The sequence below is a fragment of the Pseudophryne corroboree genome, chromosome 3 (genome assembly GCF_028390025.1).
Source record: "Pseudophryne corroboree isolate aPseCor3 chromosome 3, aPseCor3.hap2, whole genome shotgun sequence".
NCBI lineage: Eukaryota > Metazoa > Chordata > Amphibia > Anura > Myobatrachidae > Pseudophryne > Pseudophryne corroboree.
The window spans coordinates 277,425,304-277,447,187 of record NC_086446.1 but is presented as its reverse complement, the minus strand read 5'-3'; the positions used below and the strand labels follow the sequence as shown (position 1 = coordinate 277,447,187).

The 21,884-nt window shown below is 45.3% G+C and overlaps 1 protein-coding gene across 5 annotated transcripts in view; it reads right to left on the bottom strand.

Moving 5' to 3' along the window:
- RTEL1 (regulator of telomere elongation helicase 1) overlaps positions 1-21,884 on the bottom strand; it is a 435,638-nt gene that overhangs the window by 221,528 nt on the left and 192,226 nt on the right. For 3 of the 5 annotated variants that reach the window (XM_063959152.1, XM_063959153.1, XM_063959154.1), the window contains 3 exons: positions 10,258-10,465; positions 9,992-10,114; positions 9,798-9,893 (listed from right to left, as the gene is read on the bottom strand). In XM_063959152.1, the coding sequence (XP_063815222.1) occupies positions 9,798-9,893; positions 9,992-10,114; positions 10,258-10,465 (427 nt within the window). Of the gene's footprint in view, positions 1-5,921; positions 7,168-9,792; positions 9,894-9,991; positions 10,115-10,257; positions 10,466-21,884 lie in introns of those variants that run through there. The other 2 variants (XM_063959156.1, XM_063959155.1) reach the window with 2 other exon arrangements.

Sequence of the window (21,884 nt, the reverse complement as noted above, 5' to 3'; positions counted from 1 at the left end):
ACGGTGGTAATGTTTCTACGTTACTCCCTTTCTGGCCTGAATAAAGTTGGGGATGACCTCCTCGGGAATACCCTTCCTGGCTAGGATACGGCGCTCAACAGCCATGCCGTCAAACGTAGCCGCGGTAAGTCTTGGTACACACACGGCCCCTGCTGCAGCAGGTCCTCCTGAAGAGGAAGAGGCAGAGGATCTCCTATGAGTAACTGCTGAAGATCTGGGTACCAAGCCCTCCTTGGCCAGTCTGGGGCAATGAAGATTGCTCGAACCCTTGTTTTCCTTATGATCCTGAGTACTTTTGGGATCAGCGGAAGTGGAGGGAAAACATACACTGACGGAAACACCCACTGGGTCATCAGTGCATCCACTGCTACTGCTTGAGGGTCTCTCGACCTGGAACAGTATCTTTTAAAGCTTCTTGTTGAGACGAGACGCCATCATGTCTATTTGAGGAACTCCCCAGACTTGTCACCTCTGCGAAGACTTCTTGGTGGAGGCTCCACTCTCCTGGATGGAGATCGTGTCTGCTGAGGAAGTCTGCTTCCCAGTTGTCTACTCCCGGAATGAATATTGCTGATAGAGCTTGTAGATGTTTTTCTGCCCAGCGGAGGATTTTTGTCGCCTCTGCCATTGCCGCTCTGCTTTTCGTTCCGCCCTGCCTGTTTATGTATGCGACTGCTGTTACATTGTCCGCCTGGATCTGCACGGGACGGTTTTGAAGAAGATGTACCGCTTGTTGAAGGCCGTTGTAAATGGCTCTGAGCTCCAGCATGTTTATGTGAAGGCCGGCTTCCTGTTGTGACCAACGTCCCTGGAAGTTTTCTCCCTGAGAGACTGCTCCCCAGCCTCGGAGACTTGCATCCGTGGTTACCAGGACCCAGTCCTGAATCCCGAACCTGCGTCCCTCTAGTAGGTGAGAACTGTGTAACCACCACAGGAGCGAAATCCTGGTTTTTGACGACAGGATTATCTTTCTGTGCATGTGTAGGTGTGACCCCGACCACTTGTCCAACAGGTCCCACTGGAATACTCTGGCATGGAACCTGCCAAACTGTATGGCCTCGTAAGCCGCTACCATCTTCCCCAACAATCGAGTGCACTGATGGATCGACACACTTGATGGTTTCAATATCTGTTTTACCATTTTCTGGATTTCCAAAGCCTTTTCCAGCGGAAGAAATACTCTCTGAACTTCTGTGTCCAGAATCATCCCGAGGAAAGACAACCTTGTCGTCGGTTCCAACTGTGACTTTGGGTAATTTATGATCCACCCGTGTTGTTGGAGTATTGACAGAGAGTGATATGTTTCGTAAAAACTGCTCCCTGGATCTCGCCTTTATCAGGAGGTCGTCCAAATAAGGAATTATATTGACTCCTTTCTGACGAAGGAGAACCATCATCTCCGCCATCACCTTGGTGAATACCCTCGGCGCCGTGGAGAGACCGAAAGGTAACGTCTGAAATTGGTAATGGCAATCCTGAACCGCGAATCTCAGATAAATCTGGTGAGGAGGATAAATGGGAACATGCAGGTAAGCATCCTTTATGTCCACCGACACCAAGTAGTCCCCTTGCTCCAGACTGGCAATCACCGCCCGAAGTGATTCCATCCTGAACTTGAACCTTTTTTTTGGCAACATTTCAGATTCTTTAGATTTAGGATCGGTCTGACCGAGCCGTCCGGCTTCGGAACCACAAAGAGGCTTGACTAAAAACCCCTCCCTTGTTGTGACAATGGTACCAGGACTATGACCTGGTCTTGACAATTTTTGGATTGCCACTGTTACTGCTTCTCTTTCTGACGGAGAAACTGGAAAGGTCGATTTGAAAAATCGGCATGGGGGAACGGCTTGAAACTCCAGCTTGTACCCCTGGGATACTATTTGCAACACCCAGGGATCCAGGCCAGACAGAATCCAATCCTGGCTGAAGAGTCTGAGACGTGCCCCCACCCAAGCGGCCTCCCGCAAGGGAGCTCCAGTGTCATGCTGGGGATTTGGCAGTAGTAGGGGTAGACTTCTGCTCTTGGGAACCTGGAGCCGCTGTGGGCTTCTTTCCCCTTCCCGCAAAGAAGGGGGAACCTCTCGTCTTTTTGCATTTATTGGGCCAAAAGGACTGCATTTGCGGGTGATAGGTCTTTTTTGCCAATGCAGGCGCAGAGAGCAAAAATGTCGACTTACCTGCGGTAGCCGCCGAGACTAACGCATCCAGGCCATCACCAAATAAGGCCTCACCTTTATATGGGAGAGCCTCCATGTTTCTTTTGGAATCTGCATCCGCGTTCCACTGGTGAATCCACAACGCCCGCCTAGCCGATACTTCCATGGTAGCGGCCTGTGAACTCAAGAGTCCAATATCCTTCATTGCTTCCAGCATGTAGGCGGCAGCGTCCTTGATATTCCCTAACTTAAGGAGTATCTCATCTTTATCAATCGTATCAATTTCTGATGACACGCTTTCTGACCATTTTTCAATAGCGCGACTCACCCATGCGCAGGCAATAGTGGGCCTAATCAGTGTACCATTGGTAACATAAATGGATTTCAATGTCGTTTCCATTTTGCGGTCTGCCGGCTCTTTAAGAGAAGCCGTGCCAGGAGCAGGGAGAATTACCTTCTTTGTCAACCTGGAAAGTGCACAGTCTAACACAGGGGGTGACTCCCACTTTTTCCTGTCCTCAGCCGGGAAAGGGTAAGCTATGTGAATCCTTTTGGGAATGCTAAATCTTTTATCAGGATTCACCCACATCCCTTCAAACAGAGCATTTAGTTCGTGTGAAGGGGGGAACGTGACTTTGGACTTCTTTTCCTTACATAAATACGCCTTCTCCTGAGGTACAGGAGTGGTTTCTGTAACCTCCAACACGTCCCTTATAACCACAATCATATATTATATATTTTTTGCCAATTTATGATCTCTCTCTCTGGATTCACTATCGTCGACACAAGAGTCAGAATCCGTGTCGGTATCAGTGTTTACAACATTTGCAAATAGTCTCTTATGTGACCCAGAGGGGCCGCCCGCATAAGGAATAACAGCATCCTGAAAAATCACATCTTCCACAGATTTTCTCCAGCATGCAGCCTTAGATTCAGACTTATCTAATCTACGGTTAATCAGATGCATACCATCACGTAACTCTTTCACCCATGCAGGCTCTTGGTGTGCCGGTAGCGCCACCACATTACAACTCTGTGTCCCTAAAATGGCTTCCTCCAGGGAGGAACTCCCTGCCTCAGACATGCCTCACACGTGTACAGCACACCAACAGACACACTGGAAGTTATTTTGGGGACAGACCCCCAGTAAAATCTGTCAGAGGGACACAGGATAGGAGCAGCCAGTCCACAATCCCAGCACCAGTATTTCCTGTGAACACAGTATGTCCACAGCCCAAAAGCGCTTTTAAATAGTAATATACACTATCAAATGCACCACAATCGCTTTGTGCCCCCCCTTAATAGCACCCTGTACTTGTCAGAAGTGGAGGAGAGGACCAGCGTGTTCTCTGCAGCCTGAGAAGAGAGAGAAAATGGCGCTGAGTAGTGTGCTGGCTGCCTGAGGAAGAAGCTCCGCCCCCGCAATGGCACGTCCTTACACTCATACAAACACTGTAATATTTATACTGGCGGGGGTAGGGCTGTGCCAGCGGCAACTTATGCCCCCTTTTAGCCAGTTTGAGGTATTTTTCTTGCTGCCCAGGGCGTTCCCCTCTGCGCCCTGTAGTGCCTGTGTGTGTGGGCAGCAATGGCGCGTTGCGCTCCCGCCAGCCGCGCCTCAGCCGTCACTTACTTGATAGAAGATCATTCTTCTCATACTCACCTGTCTTCTGACTTCTGGCTCTGTGAGGGGGGTGACGGCATGCTGTGGGAGAGAGCATCTAGACACGGCTAGCGTTCAGTTCCCTTCAGGAGCTAATGGTGTCCTGTCAGCCAGAAGCAGAGCCATGAAACTCTGAGGAAGTTGGTTCTGCTTCTGCCCCCTCAGTCCCACGAAGCAGGGAGTCTGATGCCAGCAGATCTCCCTGAAAATAAAAAACCTAACATAAGTCTTTTCAGAGAAACTCCGTAGAGCTCCTCAGAGTGCATCCAGTCGACCTGGGCACATTTCTAAAACTGAGGTCTGGAGGAGGGGCATAGAGGGAGGAGCCAGTTCACACCCAATGAAAAGTCTTTAGAGTGCCCATATCTCCTGCGGATCAGTCTATACCCCATGGTCTTGATGTCGTCCCCAGCATCCTCTAGGACGTATGAGAAATAAAGGAGATGACTTTACCCCACTTGCTGGCACAATTGTTTTTTAATTGGCTCTCAGATACTGGCATTTGCTAGCACAATTATTTTTTAAACAGCTTTTCAGAACACTGATTGTCCCCACAAACAGCAGAGCTCTTTGCCCCCACTTGCCGGCTCAATTGGTTTTTTTTTAAAACAGCTTTTTAGAACACTGACTACCCCCACAAACAGCTCTCAGATACTTCAAGTCTTTGCCCCCACTTGCTAGCTCCACAAAATTGTTTTTATACAGCACAGTGATAAGGAACAGAGAGTGGACGGTGGATGTCCACTCTCTTCAATATGCTCAGGCGTCTGTTCCCAACCAGACACAGCGTGCCTCTTCCTTTTAAGTAGTGGGAGGTATCTCTGCCCTCCATCAACGTTACAGTGTGTGCGTCCCGGATGCCAGATGGAGCACTTAGCACTGTTGTTTGCCCGGCACCCTCTTCAAAGTTAACATGTTTCTGGCGGACAGGGATGCTGGACAGAGCTACGGATGTGACATCGTCTTCAGTCACATACAGAGCTCCGTCCAGCATCCCTCTCCTCCGGAAACATGTTAACTATGGAGAGGGTGCCGGGCGAATGACAGGGGACGCACACATTACTGGGGCTGTGTGGCGAGCCACGGGGAACGACACAGTGGCGGTAAGAGCTGCCGGGTGTCAGTGGGTCTTGGCTGCCGGACGCTAAGGGGATGCTTGCCGGGCGGACTGCCCGTAAATTAGAGCGTGGGGAGAACACTGTTAATCAGAGACTTGTCCACTGAACTTGGACTGCACATATTTGAAATTTCTAATTTATCAATTGTCTTTTACAATTCTTGTGTACATTAAATTATTAATAATTTAATTTTGCAGTAGCGCTGTCTATTTCCATTTGTTTATCTTCTCCACTGGGGAAATTGACTATCTACCGTTTTTCACAGCTGCTCGGTTGAAACCTCTCAAAATAGTGCCTGAGTTACATATACTTTCTTGGAATTTAAATAAAAGCTTGTTATTTCATCTGGATAAACTCAAGCTGGACAGAAAAGGTAGGTATTATTCACCTTGATTCAGTTAAGAGACCAGAGTGAGAATAAGGTGTGTGTAGTGACAAAGGAGTCTCTTTAAACCCTGGACAGAGATAAAGTACCAACCAACCAGCTCCTGTCATTTTTCAAACACATTGGTAGTTAGGAGCTGATTGGCTGGTACTTTATCTCCGTCCAAGGCTTAGTAAATAGACCCAAATATCTTGGGCTGAAGTAAGTTATGTACACGCACTGTTGTGTTTAACCTAGTCATTGTAGTAGTTGTGAAACTGTTGCAGTTCTTCTTTATGTATTTTCAACTACTTTTACACTATGTTAATAATAAGCGAGTTGATCATTTATTTTTGTCCTATAGAGAATGATGAAAAGGAACTTCTGTGTAGAGAAAAGAAGACATAATGGTGGTGACAATTGCTGAGACTACCTCTGAACTGAAACTTCATCTACAGAGAGAAGTTCCCATAAGCATTGCTAAAAATGTGTGAGCATCCACAGGCATCTGCAGGCTCTAATTCAGTGGCTTCTATATACAGTATAATGTAGAATAATTACGGTCATCCAAACGTAAGCAAAATAGGTGACGTGACAGCATGGGAACAGTCATGGTATGAATTAGTATGAAACACTATGCAGCTGAATGTTCATCAGAGTAAATTATAAACTGATCCATCTGGGATTAGATATAGTGCCATGTGGCCAAAATACACTGTATGTCTGTTAGCGGTTCTAAAAATGTAAATGAAATTTATAAAAATATACACATATGAAGGGGCAGAGACTGATGTGAATGACTGTAATGCTCCATGTAAATAACTATGGAATGTGTGTGCGCTATATAAGTAACTGTTTGTAAACAAACATTGGTAGGAGGCATCTCTTCAACATTAAAAGACATAGCGCAATGTTTTTTTGTTTTGTTTTTTAAACCTGGGAGACCTTTGTAAATACTCTTCTCAATGAATTTGTTCTTGAAATTCAAATTTAGAAATCCTTCCTCCATACAGTCTGTTCTACAATGCATATTTGTCTACAAGATTCACCAATACATTTTTAGTATCCTTTTCTTGGTGGCCGAGGAGGGGAAGATGCCATGGCCTTCCCCTGCCTCAGAGCTTCATTAAAAGAGACACTGCATACCTTGTGCATAATGGATTAGTTGCCACAATACGGCAGTCAAAATCAAGGTCTCCAGGCAAACAGATCTGAGGCCTACTATTTGATCTAATCAGATGTTTTGTGAAATATTTACGCTGCATTCACTTTCCACTGATTGTAGGACAAGGTAAAGAAGCTATACTTCTGTCCATGAGCACATTTTCTAAAAGTGGTAAACGTACTGTACTAGGATAACGAACAGGAAGTGTATGGGTGTAAAAAAAAATCTCTCCACCGTCAATCAACTTCATCTGATACGTCTTCAGTTTTGATTAACTTCTCAAATATTTACTTATAAAGAGCGAATGATAAGGTTCATGAACATATAAGGGGGCTTGTGTATTAAGTTAGAGGTCCTTTAATCTGCCTGCACTGGTTAGTGTCCCATAATAACTAGGATCAGCCAGTTCCTACATAAAAATCTTGAGAAAATATAAAAGATTTGTACCCTACACTTTTTAAAACAAATTTAACAGGCATTGGGGGCGTTGTAAATTCAATTAGCTCCAGCATTTTCTGAGCTATCAAATCCCTCCCCCCCACCCCGCGTATTCAACTGCGGGCTGTGTCCGCCCGTTAAGGCATTTTCACTTTTTTTTTTTTTTATGAAATGGCATTGGCGAAAAATGCCTCAAAATCTGTGAAAACATCCCGTGTCTTTTTCGCTCCTGCCGAATGTTTCACCTGGGCAGAAAAACGTCCCTGTTATTGCATAAAAAGAAAAAAAAAAGGAGAGAAAAGTGACGTTTTTTGCACTAATTGAATACCCCCCATTAGCTATTAAACAGCAAAGAAACTTGACAACAGCTGTGAAGAAGCAACAGGAAGTGGGTGCAAGCTAAAGCATGCATTTAGTCATGAAGCATTGTTAATTCTGTATTATACAAAAAGTTGGTAAATAGATGCTTCTTGTATTATTTGTGTTACTTCTCATAATAAAGTGCACGGTTGTGTTTCTGCAGTACAAGTGAAAGACCCAGCAGTCTCAAGCAGCAACATTTCAGGCAGCAAAATATATTGCATACAAAAAACTGTCCAGCACTTTTTGTTGTATATATAACTGCACCTCACAAAATAGCTAGTAAAACATGCATGCGATTTGCAGTCAGTTCCTAAAAATTATACCATGCTGTAATTTTAAATACAAATAACACTAATAAAACCTTAAAACAGTAATATATACTATTACTTTATTAACAATTACTTGTTTGTGAGCAATACAAAAATACTTTCATTGCGTCCAATGTTTATACAGAGCACGACAACGCACCTAGATCCCACAATATGCTGGAAAGTGACAAATCGGAATACAAACTCTTTGGAAGGTGCTTAACCCTTTCATGCAAAGAGAACACAAAAGTGGACAGCTGTTTTTAAATCATCTCCTATAGATATTTTTCACTAGTGCATTGTGCCCTCCTCTTTGGACCTCTACTAAACTTAAGCTGAATACCCACTCCACTATAAGATTATCTGTCCAATCTTTCTGGTTGGAGTGAAAGTCTAAAGGGTAAGCGATTTTAGCCTAAAAAATAAACAATAACGACATAAATGATGTTATCAGTTCTTTGTAGGCTTATATCATCCAGTGTGTATGGTGGCTATATTGGTGACGATAATCGTTGAACACTAAATTGTTCAATTATATAGTCGTCCCTCGCCAGCAATTTCACCTCGCCTAGTGTGTACCCGCCCTAATAATGTATAGGTGCAAATGACAATCAACCATTTGCTCCCATAAGCCAGAAAATGGACAAAAATGGTGTTTCGGATAAATTAGTTAAATCAAATGGATTTTACCAATTTGTCTGAACATCCATTTTTGTCTGTTTTCCAGTGTTTGAGAGCAAATGGTTAGTTGTCATTTGCTCCAATACATTACCATATTCTCGTTCCAACCAGAAAGATTGGAGAAATAATCTTATAGTGGGTATCCAGCTTTAGAAGGTATGCCACCTAGTGGAAGCTATTAATTCCTACAAAAAACAATAAGCTCAAAATAAAATGGCTGAGAAACAGTCACCAGCACACAGCACTTCAGGGATTTCTGTCAAATATTTTTACTCAAAGACAGCAGAGCAGATTAAAAAAAAAAAAAAAATCAAGGAAAGTAATGTTTAGGACAACATATGGTAGATGTTTTGATCAAACACAATTCATTTTTTTCAGTTGATTAAAAATCATATGTCCGCTTCAGTGGACATCATGCAATACAAAGATCCATACTGTGTGCAAAGCTTATACTGGCATGTATGATAACCTACATATTTTTCTCATATAATAGCCATATATGCCAGTTTTGACAGTTGATAGTCAGATATGTATTATTACAGGTTATCTTAACTTTTTAAACTGTAAATTATTTAAAATTATCATTAGTAGAAGCTGTGGTAGTAGTGGTGGAAACTTTTATGGTATTGTTTTTATGTTGCCCAGACATCAATAGTGTCTAGGAACAAGGTTAGGTACAGAATAGCAAAACACACACATAGGGAGAGTAGATCTGATGATTAGTGTGTGGTGAAGAACCAACACAGAAGCAAAAATAGAAGATGGTACTTTCGGGTGTTCTTTCACTTTCTTGATGTGGCTTGTGTAAATGCATGGCAGCAGTATCACATGTCTGAATTCAGTGACAAGAATCAGTTGGATTTCAAAGAATCTATTGCTTGAACATTGATCAACGCTGAAGACCAATTGAGACACCACCGCTGCTGAAGCTCAGGGCAGCTTCAAAGGCACCCACTGAAATCAGGTTCAGTGTGGGAAATCACTGCCCAAAGCTTACAGATGCAAAACATGCTGACAGATGCCACAATGCAGCTTGCACACGTAAAACTAAGTACATATGCACGCAGTGTCTTGAGCCTTTGTGCCTAGAGTGCTTCTCCATTTTTCATACTAAGCATTAAAATCAGTCAACTTCAGTTTGTTGTATTGGCTAACTTTCTAGGTATAAAGCAAACTCAGAAGTGTGCTTTATACCTTGTTAGGACATTTTTGTTTCTGGATGAATACATCCATAAATAGGCATTAAACAAATTATTGTTTTAAACTTAGAGAATTTTTTAGTTTCCGGAGTAAAAAAATACAGTAAGCCACATAAAAACACTTTGGTACCATACCAGACATTTGTTTTTTCATTTGTCCTTCTTGGCAAGAAAAAAAAAAAAAAAACGTTACAAATTTTTTGACGTTTTTATAAGGCCTGAAGACTATGAAATATTTTTCAAAAATCTTGCATTAGGTGATCATAATTCATGCATGAGACAAAAAAACAGAACTGAATGATCCCCTGTGTGATCTCAAATGCCTAAGACAACATACCTTACCTTTCAGTGACTCAGAACTTAGATGCCCCCCACCATGATTCAGGTGTTCAGCTGAACTCTCTGAGAAGGTGAGTTTTGATCCAGTAGCAGTTTGTGCTGTATAGAAATTAGTTAAAGTACATTAACAACAAGATGGGATGGGGTTTGAATGATATTTGAAAGAAATAGTAACTAAAACAGTGCAGAGGTCTCACCATTCTCTCTCTCTGTCCGTGGTATACTATGCTCTGGCTTGTATCCACACCCACTTCCAGTAAATTCCTTACAGGCCAAGTCAAATTCTTTCTTATGATGAGGTCGAATAAACTGGTAGAAACCTAATGAGATACACAATTTAGTGTACTGAAATAATGTTGTCGAGCACTCTCTACAATAAATAACACAGTAAACAGTAGTCAGAGTGGTGTCCGCTGTGGTAGGCAAGGTGCGACCTGAAGGCATAGCAGTTACAGAAACTCACCCCATATTAGTATGTGTTTCCCAGGGTCCTGGCAGAAGAGTGCGCATAGCTGAGGAATAAGGCTCTGCAGGTTATCGTTTTTCTTGTAGTCTGTCAAGGCTGCCATGAAGAGTTTGTAGTTCTCCTGACTAAGACACTGCTTCACGGACAGCAGGAACATGGATGCACTGTTCATTTTCCTGTTAGGAGGGGAACTGTCTTCCATGGTCTGGGAAAGAAATGGAATAGGCCTGTTAGAATATGTGAAGCGTAACATAAGATTAGGAAATGAAAACTTTTTTGTACTTGCTGTTAAATCCCTTTAGCCAAACATGTACGTGTTTAGTGGAATGTATTCCACCCCCTAGAAGTCAGTGCACTGGAAGAAATCCAACTCTTTCACCCTGATGCTTTACCATCACCTTTAACATTGTAAAGCCAACACAGATGCTGTAGATCACACTATTAATATGTCGGCACACTGAGTTCCACCTCAGTGGCCATGTTATGAGTGTCTACATTTTAACTCTCAAACTCCCATATCAAACCCCTGCTTCAGGTAGTCTACATCATCATATAGCCTTTAAATCCTATTTTCTCATTTAGTGGTAAGGGGACATCGATGGCCGTATGTCCTAACATAAGGGGAGAGGCATTCCTAAACTTCTTGGAGAAGAATGCAAAAACATTATCTTTGTAAAACCTGGAAATACATATGCAGGGATAACCGTGTGACTACTCCAGACTCTGTGTGCCAATGCCATAATCATGAACGTAAGAGTCATGCTGATGAATAAAGTTTCTGCAGGCCCTGATGAAAGAATGGGTCTTAATACAAGATATGTGATCAAAAATGAAGACAATGGGGGTCATTCCGAGTTGATCGCTAGCTGCCGTTGTTCGCAGCGATCAGGCTAAAAATCGGCATTTCTGTGCATGCGTATGCACCACAATGCGCAGGCACGTCGTATGGGTACAATGAGAATCGTGGGTTTGCACAGGATCTAACAAAGATTCCAGACGCACGGCCGACCGCAGGAAGATTGACATGAAGTGGGCGTTTCTGGGTGGCAACTGACTGTTTTCAGGGAGTACTTAGAAAAACGCAGGAGTGTCTGGAAAAACGCAGGCGTGTCTGGGCGAATGCTGGGCAGGTGTGCGACGTCAAAAGCCGTCCCTCCGTCATTAGAATCAACGCACACGAAGAGTAACTACAGGGCTGGTCTTGTTTTGCTCAAAAATATTTTGCAGGCGCTCTGCTACACAAGCGTTCGCACTGCAGAGCAAAAATACACTCCCCAGTGGGCCGCGACAATGCGTTTGCACGGCTGCTAAAAACTGCTAGCGAACGATCAACTCGGAATGACCCCCTATGTGGCTTGTCGACCAAGGGATTGACCACATAACCATACTAGAACTGTCATCCAATGGTGTTTAACTGAATTCGAACATGATCCAACTAAACTATAGCAGAAAGTGAATCTGTTAAAAAAAAAAAAAAAAAAAAATGTTCATGACCCAAAACAGTTCCAACAACGTCTGGTTTGGTGACAGATGTACTCCTGGGTCTCAACATCGCAGAGCTGATTAAAATGGGACATCAGTAGGTTTATCAATGGCGACACATGTCTATGATATGCCTCCTTGAAGTTCAGTAATGCAACCAAAGAGGCACTGTCTGTAGACAGACAGCTTGACCCTGGACCTTGCTATACCAGTATTTGGAATTTAAGGTTTCCAATCTGTTCCATATGAGTGAGTTACATTAATCAGAGCCTTAGCGCTCTGATTAATGTAGTGCTCCACGCGCTGCTAAGTCTATGACTTGACAAACTAAATGTGTAAGCACTTCAATGCTCTAACAATTTTTTGTTTGGTGAAATTGATCGGATACAGTATATAGGATTCTGAATATTTGCCTTTATTGTGCATGCATATTTTTATATGAATTGTATTGATGTGATAATAGGATTTTAATACCTACCGGTAAATCCTTTTCTCGTAGTCCATAAAGGATATTGGAAGAAACTAGTACAATGGGGTATAGACGGGGTCCAAAGGAGCCAGTGCACTTTAAATTTCTTCAACTGGGTGTGCTGGCTCCTCCCCTCTAAGACCCCTCCCACAGGCAGTTATAGGTAAAAACGTGCCCGAAGGAAAAAGGGCATATGTGAGAGAAGGAACATGATAACAAAGGGTGGTGAGATTTATACACCAGCACACCACAACATAACAACCAGCAACGGCTGGTAACAACAAAAGCAACAGCCGAACAGGTAACTATAGAACAAGAACCTGCAGAAAAGTCAATGCACTGAGGCGGGCGCCCAATATCCCTGGACGAGAAAAAAGCAAATTATACTTACCGATAATTTCATTTCTCCGAGATACTTCATGGCAGCCCTTACTCTTGGGATTGTATCCCATTCCTAACTTTAGACAGGGAATTTTTACTCACTTAGGGACCACCCACTTTGGGTATATAGCCCTGCTCCTCCCCTTCCTCCACTAGTCTTTTGAGTGTCTCCTGCGACCAGGCTATATTAAGACTTTACTAAGGGAGGGTATATTGTAGGCTGCCATGAAGTATCTCGGAGAAATGAAATTATCGGTAAGTATAATTTGCTTTTTTCTCCTACACTACTTCATGGCAGCCCTTACTCTTGGGATATACCAACGCTCAATATTGGGAGGGCAATATAAATATACAAGAGACATTGTCCTAATGCTGAAAAGCATAACTCATTTAATTCAATGCCCCCTTAAAGATACGTTTTCCAAAGTGGACGTCTACAACATCTACCACATAATGGCTAGAGAATGTATGTATGGAAGACCATGCAGCTGCTGCACATAAATCTTTCGCCGAGAGCCGTGCCTTCCTAGCCCAAGAAGCTGCAACAGCCCTGGTAGAGTGTGCCTTTAGCTCCTCCGGAACCTCACGACCATTCTGCTTGTAAATAAAACGTCAGGAGTCCCGTAATCCATCTGAAAATGGTTTGTTTCGTAGGTTTCTCGCCCTTTCTTGCTCCTGAATACAAAACAGGTGCTTTGTTTTACGAAACTCCTCAACTCTTTCAAGTAGACTGAGATTGCTCTTATTAGATCCAAAATATGCATTCTCTCCTCATTCTGCGGATGCGTGTAGAATGATATTAATACAATGTCCTGATTCAAAATGGAAATCTGACACCACTTTAGGCAGAAAATCTGGATTAGCTCTTAGAACAAGTCTATCCGGAAAGAAATTGAGATAGGGCTCCTCGGACCATAGAGCCTGTAGCTCTCCAACTCTTCTGGTGAGGTGATGGCTACCAAAAACACTACTCTCCAAGTTAGAAATTTCATTGAGACGTCCTGTAACGGTTCAAACGGGGACAACATTAATGAATTCAAAACTAAATTTAAATCACATGGAGCGAGAACCGACCTAATCAGAGGTCTTATCCTTTTAATTGCCTGACAGAACTTCTTCACTAGGCCCTCGTCGGACAATCTTCGCTCCAACAGGACACTCAGAGCTGCTATCTGGATCTTGATAGTGGACACTGCCAGCCCCTTTTCAAAGCCATCAAACAAGAATTGTAAGACCTGAGACGTCCCTGCCTTCTGCGGGCTAAATCTTGAGTCGGACCAAGAAATGAAAGTCTTCCAGACTCTATAATAGACCTTAGAGGATACTTTTTTCTCGACTGAATCAGCAAACTCACGACTTGTTCAGATAAACCTTTGTTTTTCAATAATTGCCATCCAATTTCCATGCCGTCAAATGAAGTTGCTGTAGATTTTGGGTGCAGCAATGGACCCTGACGTAACAGATCCGTTACTAGCGGCAACATCCAAGGTTCTCCTACTGCCATCCTCAGTACTGAGGGAAACCACACTCTCTTCGGCCAATATGGGAGAACCATTATGATCTGCGCCCTTTCTTCCCTGATCTTTCTTAGAATACGTGCGATCATTGGAAACGGAGGGAAACAAATGCAAGCTTTAATCTCCACGGGAGAGAAAAGACATCCACTCCGCCACTCCTGGGAGACGATATCGGGAGAAGAACAGAGGAACTTTCGCATTGATGTGCGTGGCCATTAGATCTACCTGAGGCTGGCCGAATTTCTGTACAATCTGCCGTTCAATTCCCATTGTCCTGGTAGCACCTCTTGTCTGCTGAGGAAATCCGACAGACAAGAATTGTAAACAGAATTGTTTACTCCTGGAACATGTAGCGCTGACAGGGACTCGAAATGACCCTCTGCCCAACATAGTATGTTTGATACCTCTTCCATTAATACCTTGCCAATTGCCACTGCTACATTGTCTGAAAATATCCTGGGATGTCTCCCCTGAAATTGCTCCTGGAAATACTTCATCGCTTTCCACACGGCTCTCATTTCTCTGTGGTTTGAAGACAGTCTTTCTTCTTCCCGGTTCCACCTGCCTTGGCAGTTCTGCTGCAACAGGTGTGCCCCCCATCCGACTGCACTTGCATCTGTCATTAGAATAAGATAGTGACGATCTGACAAAGCAGTCTTTCTGTCGACCAGTTCAGTCTCCATCCACCAGTCTAGGGAGCGCCTTGCTTTTTGACATAACTTTATGCGATAATTCAGGGAATAACGTCTCCGACAGTAGCTTAGGATATCTAGCTGAAGATCCCTCATTCGCCATCTCGCCCAAGGGACCACGTCTATGGTGGAGGCCATCATACCCAAAAGACGCATCCCCTGGCGCAGTGTCACGCTGTTGCACTCTTTTAGCAGAGAAGCCAGATCCCGAATTTTTGAGCACCTTTCTTCCGAAATACCTATCATATAACTGATAGTATCCACCTGTACTCCGAGAAACTGGATCTTTTGCCTTGGTTCTAGCTGGCTTTTTTTTTTTTTTTTTTTTTCAGTTTATTAACCAGCCATGCTCTTGTAGGATCTGCAGCGTCACCTCCAATGCTTCCTTTACCTTCCGAACGGACTCTCCACATACTAGTAGGTCGTCCAGATATGACCAGATCGCTATTCCTCATCCTCTTATCACGGACACCAGTGCCGACAGGACCTTGGTAAATATCCCTGGATACGTCTTCAGACCGCAAGGGAGGCACGTAAACTGAAAATGTTTGTTAAATTGTCTGCGATCTAGTATAGTCCTGAAGTCTCCAGACGCCTTTTTTATCAGGAATATTCTGGAATAGAACCCGCTCTTTCTTTCTGAAGGCGGGACAGTCTCTACTGCTTTTGCCCTGATTAGTTTTTCTAAACTGTCCTCCGGGGCTCTTAATTCCAGACTCACAGTTGGTCTTTCCGAGATTACGAATTTGTCCTTTCTTGGGACCTCGGAGAACCCTATCCGGTTTCCCTGAGATATCACGTCCAGTACCCACGTATCCCGAATTGAACTCTGCCACTGACTGACAAACTTCTGGAGTCTGGCTCCTACTGGAAAGGATACTGGGACCCTGCAATAGTCATTGTCTTCGTCCACCTTTCCTCTAAGCCCAACAAAAGGGCTGCCTATTCATCCCCGAGGAATATCTCCCCGTATAAGGTCGTCCTGGCCTATAACTTCTTGCCTTCTTAACTGCTGTCTGGAGGAAGGAAATGGAAATCTATTTCTTCTGTCTTGAGGTAACCTCGCTGATTTACCTCCTTACATCTTTTGTATAATGGCCTCTAGTTTATTGCCAAATAATAGAGAACCCTCGTACGGTAAGGGCACCAGTCGGTTTTTGGAATGCATACCTGCTGACCACGACCAAAGCCACAGGGCCTTTCTGGCCAATACACCTGCCGCCATGGACTTTGCTGCAAAATCCAGCATATCCAAAGAGGCTTCGCACAAATACTCTATGCCTTTAAGCATGAAACCTAGACTTCTTCGCAAATATTGTCTCGAGATCTTTTCCCCCACATCCGTGGACAACACTGATCCCCAAACTCTCAATGCTCTGGAAACAGACGCAACAGCCACACCAGACTTTAAAGACCCCACTGAGGACATGTGTAATTTCTTTATTACACTCTCCATACGCTTATCCATGTCATCCTTCAGGACTGCCCCGTCCTCTAACAGAATAGTAGTTTTGGACACCATTTCTGCCACTGCAGTCGATGCGACTTTAGGCACTGCACACCAGCCCACAAATTGCTCATCCTCTATCGGGAATATACGATCAACTCGTTTAATATTGCCAAGTCTCTTATCAATGTTTTGCCACTCCTTAGACACTACCTCCTTCAATGCTTTGTGAACCGGAAACCACCTGTTCTTTCTGGATTTGTCCCCAAACAGAACATCCTCATCATCATCACCTTTATCCGCCTGCTTATAATTCATGGTCTTAAATATATTCTTTAAGAGACTGCCCACAAGTTCCAAGTTACATTTTCTATCCTCCTCTTTCTCCTCTGACTCCGTACTAGAAGCCTGATAATCAACATAATTGCAATCACCAGAGGCTGATTCATCCTGAGAATCAATACTAGCCAGGGATCTAATCTTTTATTTCCCTGCAAATCAGCCAGCTGTTCCTTAGTAACAAAGGATCTCTTAATCCAGTCCCTTAACACCTGTATCTGTCTGGATTGATTAGCCTGCTGAATATCACTCTGTGTACAGTCCTCACAGAACTTCACCTTCTCAGTAGAGGAAATTTTTTTATCACAGGCTGCACACTGCCTATTTTTACACAGTCTCTTCTTAGGCGGAGACACACTACAAAATCACACCAAAAAAATACTATTGAAAAAACCTACACTAACCAAGCTTTCCAGATAAAAAATTTAAAACAGAAAACAAAACTGAAAATCTAGAAAAACATGCCCTCTGTGAGGACTTACCTCTTTTGGACACTGACTGGCTTTTGGGGGGAAGGCTCTCTTTCCATCCTGCTGGTAAGCACATATATCCTGCCCAGCTCATAGGAGTTTCTCATCACTCCTGGTGTGCAGCGCCATTTATTTTAAAACAAAACCATAGAGACAGGCGCTGAGCAGACCGTCCCACAGCCTAACCAGGACGGCCGCTCCAGCACTTCCGCCCGCTAGCCGCCGCACGCTGCCTCTCCTTACAGCGATTCGCCCGCCAGCCGTACATCCCCTTCACTGCGCTGCCCTTCCGGCCACCGCTACTTCCGGGTCCGCCGGAGACATGGGGCGCTGCGGCGAGCGGAGGAAACCTGCACCCGGGGAGACGGCTCTAGGCAGCGGTTCGGGAGGGAGAGGGACCAGCAGCATTACAGAGCGGGCGGACACCTTTAGCTGACAGCGGGGACTTACGTGACTGCCCCAAGCACATACAGCCTTCCCCAGGGAGCCACCCTCTTCCAGTACGGCTGCAATGAGGCGTATCACTGGGAAATAGAGGTAAATCCTGTAGCAAAAAACCATTACCCTGTCAAGCTAGGAGACAGGAAAAAGACTAGTGGAGGAAGGGGAGGAGCAGGGCTATATACCCAAAGTGGGTGGTCCCTAAGTGAGTAAAAATTCCCTGTCTAAAGTTAGGAATGGGATACAATCCCAAGAGTAAGGGCTGCCATGAAGTAGTGTAGGAGAAAAGGATTTACCGGTAGGTATTAAAATCCTATTTTCTCTAGCATCCATAAGGGATACTGGGGGGAAACTAGTACGATGGGGACGTCTCAAAGCTTCCAGAATGGGCGGGAACGTGCGAAGACTGCTGCAGCACCGCCTGCCCAAACTGGGTATCTTCTTTGGCCAGGGTATCAAATTTGTAGAATTTCACAAAAATGTTCTTCCCCAACCAAGTAGCAGCTCGGCATAGTTGCAAAGCCGAGACTCCACGGGCAGTCACCCAGGAAGAGCCCACTGATCTAGTAGAGTGGGCCTGTAGAGACCTAGGAATAGGTAAGGCTGCCGACACATAGGCCTCTTGGATAGTAAACCTAATGCAACGAGCAATGGACTGCTTTGAAGCAGGGCAACCCTTCTTCTGCGCATCATAGAACACGAAAAAGGAATCAGTCTTTCTGATCTGAGCTGTACGCTTGACATAGATCTTAAAGGCCCGCACAGCATCCAATGCCAAACAATAGGTTGATTCAGATAAAACGCGGAGGCAACCTTCGGCAGGAATTGCTGTCTAGTCCGGAGCGCCGGCTCTGTCCTTGTAAAGACAGAGTATGGACTTGTACACGATAAGGCCCCTAATTCTGAAATACGTCGAGCAAAAGTCAGGGCCAGTAACATCACCATCTTCCACGTGAGGTACTTGTTTTCTACCGTCATCAGAGGTTCAAACCAAGAGAACTGTAGAAATTTCAACACTACATCCAGATCCCAAGGTTGCCGTAGGCGGCACAAAGGGAGGTTGTATGTGGAGTACCCCTTGCGAGAATGTCAGAACTTCTGGCAACACTGCCAATTTCTTCTGAAAGAAAATGGAGAGCTGAAATCTGGACCTTAATGGAACCCAGACGTAAGCCCTTATTCACACCAGCCTGCAGAAAACGTAGGAAACGTCCCAAGTGAAACTCTGCAGGCGGATACGTGCGTTCCTCGCACCAAGAGACATATCTCCCCCAGATATTATGATAGTGTTTTGACGTCACAGATTTCCTGGCCTGAACCATGGTTGTAATACCCTTCTTGGAAAGGCCCTTGTGAGGTAGGATGTTCCGCTCAGACTTCATGCCATCAAACGAAGACGCCGTAAGTCCGGGTAGACGAACGGTCCTTGTTAAAGATGATCGCTTCTGAGTGGCAAAGGTCTTGGACGGACATGTCCAGAAAATCCGCGTACCACACCCTCCGAGGCCAATCCGGGGCAATTAGAATTGCCTGGACACCTTGATTCCTGATTCGCTTTAGCACTCTTGGGAGCAATGGGATTGGAGGAAACAGGTAGACCAGCCGGTACGGCCAAAGCGACGCCAGAGCGTCCACTGCCCTCTCCCATGGGTCCCTGGTTCGTGAGCAATACCAGGGAAGTTTCTTGTTGAGACGAGAAGCCATCATGTCTATTTGTGGGCAAGCCCACCGGGCGATGATCTGCTGGAACACCAGATGGTGGAGTCCCCACTCCCCTGGGTGGAGATCGTGACGACTCAGGAAGTCCGCCTCACAGTTGTCCACACCCGAAATGAAGATTGTGGACATGGCTCTTGCATTTCTTTCCGCCCAGAGGAGTATCCTTGACACCTCTCGCATGCAGGCTCTGCTTTTGGTCCCTCATTGTCGATTGATATATGCCACTGCCGTGGCGTTGTCCGACTGTACCTGGATCGCGTGATCCTTGAGCAGAGGAGAGGCTTGAAGCAGAGCATTGTAGATCGCCCGAAGTTCCAGAATGTTGATCGGAAGTAGGCTTTCGTGGGCTGACTACCTGTCCTGGAACTGTGCCCCTTTGGTGACAGCTCCCCATCCCCTCAGACTCGCATTCGTCGTGAAGAGGGTCCAATTAGTATCCCAAAACTCTGGCTTTCCAGGAGATTGGAGGGCAGTAGCCACCACAGGAGGGATACCTGGCCTGAGGTGACAGCCGAATCATCCGGTGCATCTGTAGATGTGACCCGGACCACTTGCTCAGGAGATCCAACTGAAATGTTCTAGCATGGAACCTACCATACTGGCTCGCTTCATATGAGGTGACCATCTTGCCTAACAATCTTATGCAAAGATGTACGGACACTCGAGTAGGTCGGAGCACCATGCGGACCATCTCCAGAAGTGTTTTCGCCTTGTACTCTGGAAGAAACACCTTCTGAGCCCCAGTATCCAGCAACATCCCCAGGAACAGGAGCCTCTGAGTTGGCTCCAAGTGGGTCTTCTGTAAGTTGAGGATCCACCCATGATCTGACAGAAGATGGATGGTGCGGTCGATACGGAGCAACAAAAGTTCCCTGGATCACGCCTTTATCAAAAGGTCGTCCAGATAAGGGACCACATTGACCCCCTGGACCTGGAGTTGAAGCATCATCTCCGCCATCACCTTTGTGAATACCCTCGGGGCTGTAGACAGGACAAAGGGCAGTGCTTGGAATTTGAAGTGATCGTCCAGCAGGACAAACCGAAGGTATGCCTGATGAGGCGGCCAAATCGGAATATGGAGAAAGGTGTCCTTGATATCCAAGGAGACCATAAAATCCTGTTCTTCCAGGCCCGCAATCACTGCTTGCACGGATTCCATTTTGAACTTGAACACCCTCAAATAAGGATTCAAGGATTTCAGATTCAGAATGGGTCTGACCGAACCGTCTGGCTTCGACACCACAAGCAGGTTTGAGTAAAACCCCTTGCCACGTTGCGGTAGTGGTACTGGAACAATGACGTGGTACTGAACCAAATTTTGGATAGCCTGTTGCAACGTAACTTGAATAACCTCCAAAGCTGGTAAGCCTGATTTGAAAAATCGTTGAGAGGGAGTACTGTCAGACTTCAGCCTTTAGCCCTGACAAACAAGACCTCTGACCCAGGCATCCTGGCAGGAAGCCTCCCAGACGCTGCTGAAGTGACGCAGTCGAGCTCCCACCTCGAGATCCCCTCGGGGTGGGTGGGCACCGTCATGCTAAGGCCTTAGTGGAAGCAGAACTGGTGGACTGTTCCTGAGAACTGGTGTTTGCTGGTTTTCTGGACTTACCTCTGTTACCTCTAGCCACATTGGAGGCACCTCTGGCCTTTGATTAAAACCTGTGAGACCGAAAGGACTGGAGAGACTGCCCCGGATAGGAGCGTCTCTCCGGCGGGGCCCTAGAGGGGAGAAACGTGGATTTTCCAGCCGTGACCTTGGAAATCCAACTCGACCCCAAACAGCCATTACCCAGAGAAGGAGAGGGATTTCACACTACGTTTGGATCCTGCGTCTGCAATCCACTGACGCAACCACAAGGCCCTCCGCGCCGACACCGCCATGGCAGAAGAGCGAGCATTAATGTTCCCCATCTCCTTGAGCGAATCACAGAGGACGCAGGTAGTGTACTGAATGTGCTTAAGGAGGGTTACCATAGTAACTAAGGGCATATCCCCCGAGAGGCCCCCCTGAATTTAAACAGCCCAAAAATGAATAGCATGGGTCATCCAGCAACCCGCAATGACCGGTCTTTGTGAAAGGCCGGCTGCAGCGTATATAGACTTTAGGGTAGTCCCTACTTTCCGATCCCCAGGATCCTTCATGGTAAAGGAGCCTGGGGCAGGTAGCACTGCCTTATTAGACAGGCGAGAGACAGTGACATCCACGCCAGGTGGTTCCTCCCAAAAATTTCTACCTTCAGGAGCAAATGGGAAAGTGCACAAAAACTTTTTGGACACTTGGAATTTTTTGTCTGGGTTTTTCCAGGCCTGTTTGAATAAGTCATCTAATTCTGTAGAATCAGGGAAAGCGACATTAGGCTTGTTTTGAACAAAGAAAAACGACTGCTGTGAGGCAGTGTCCTCTAGAGGGAGCTTCGGCACATCCCTTATAGTCAAAATGAGGGGTTCAATACCATGAGCAGCATCTGGATCCCCAGGTAATCCCCATCATCATCTGTATCACACACTGCAGGGAAACCATGCTTCTGGGGATCTACATGAGAGAGGGGGGGCTGTGCATCAGCCCTAGCAGCTAAATCTGCAACAGCTTGTGCAGCAGCTGAGTTTTCTGCACATTAGCATTGAGCTGGGATGACATATCTGACATCATAGTCTTAAGCGACCCTA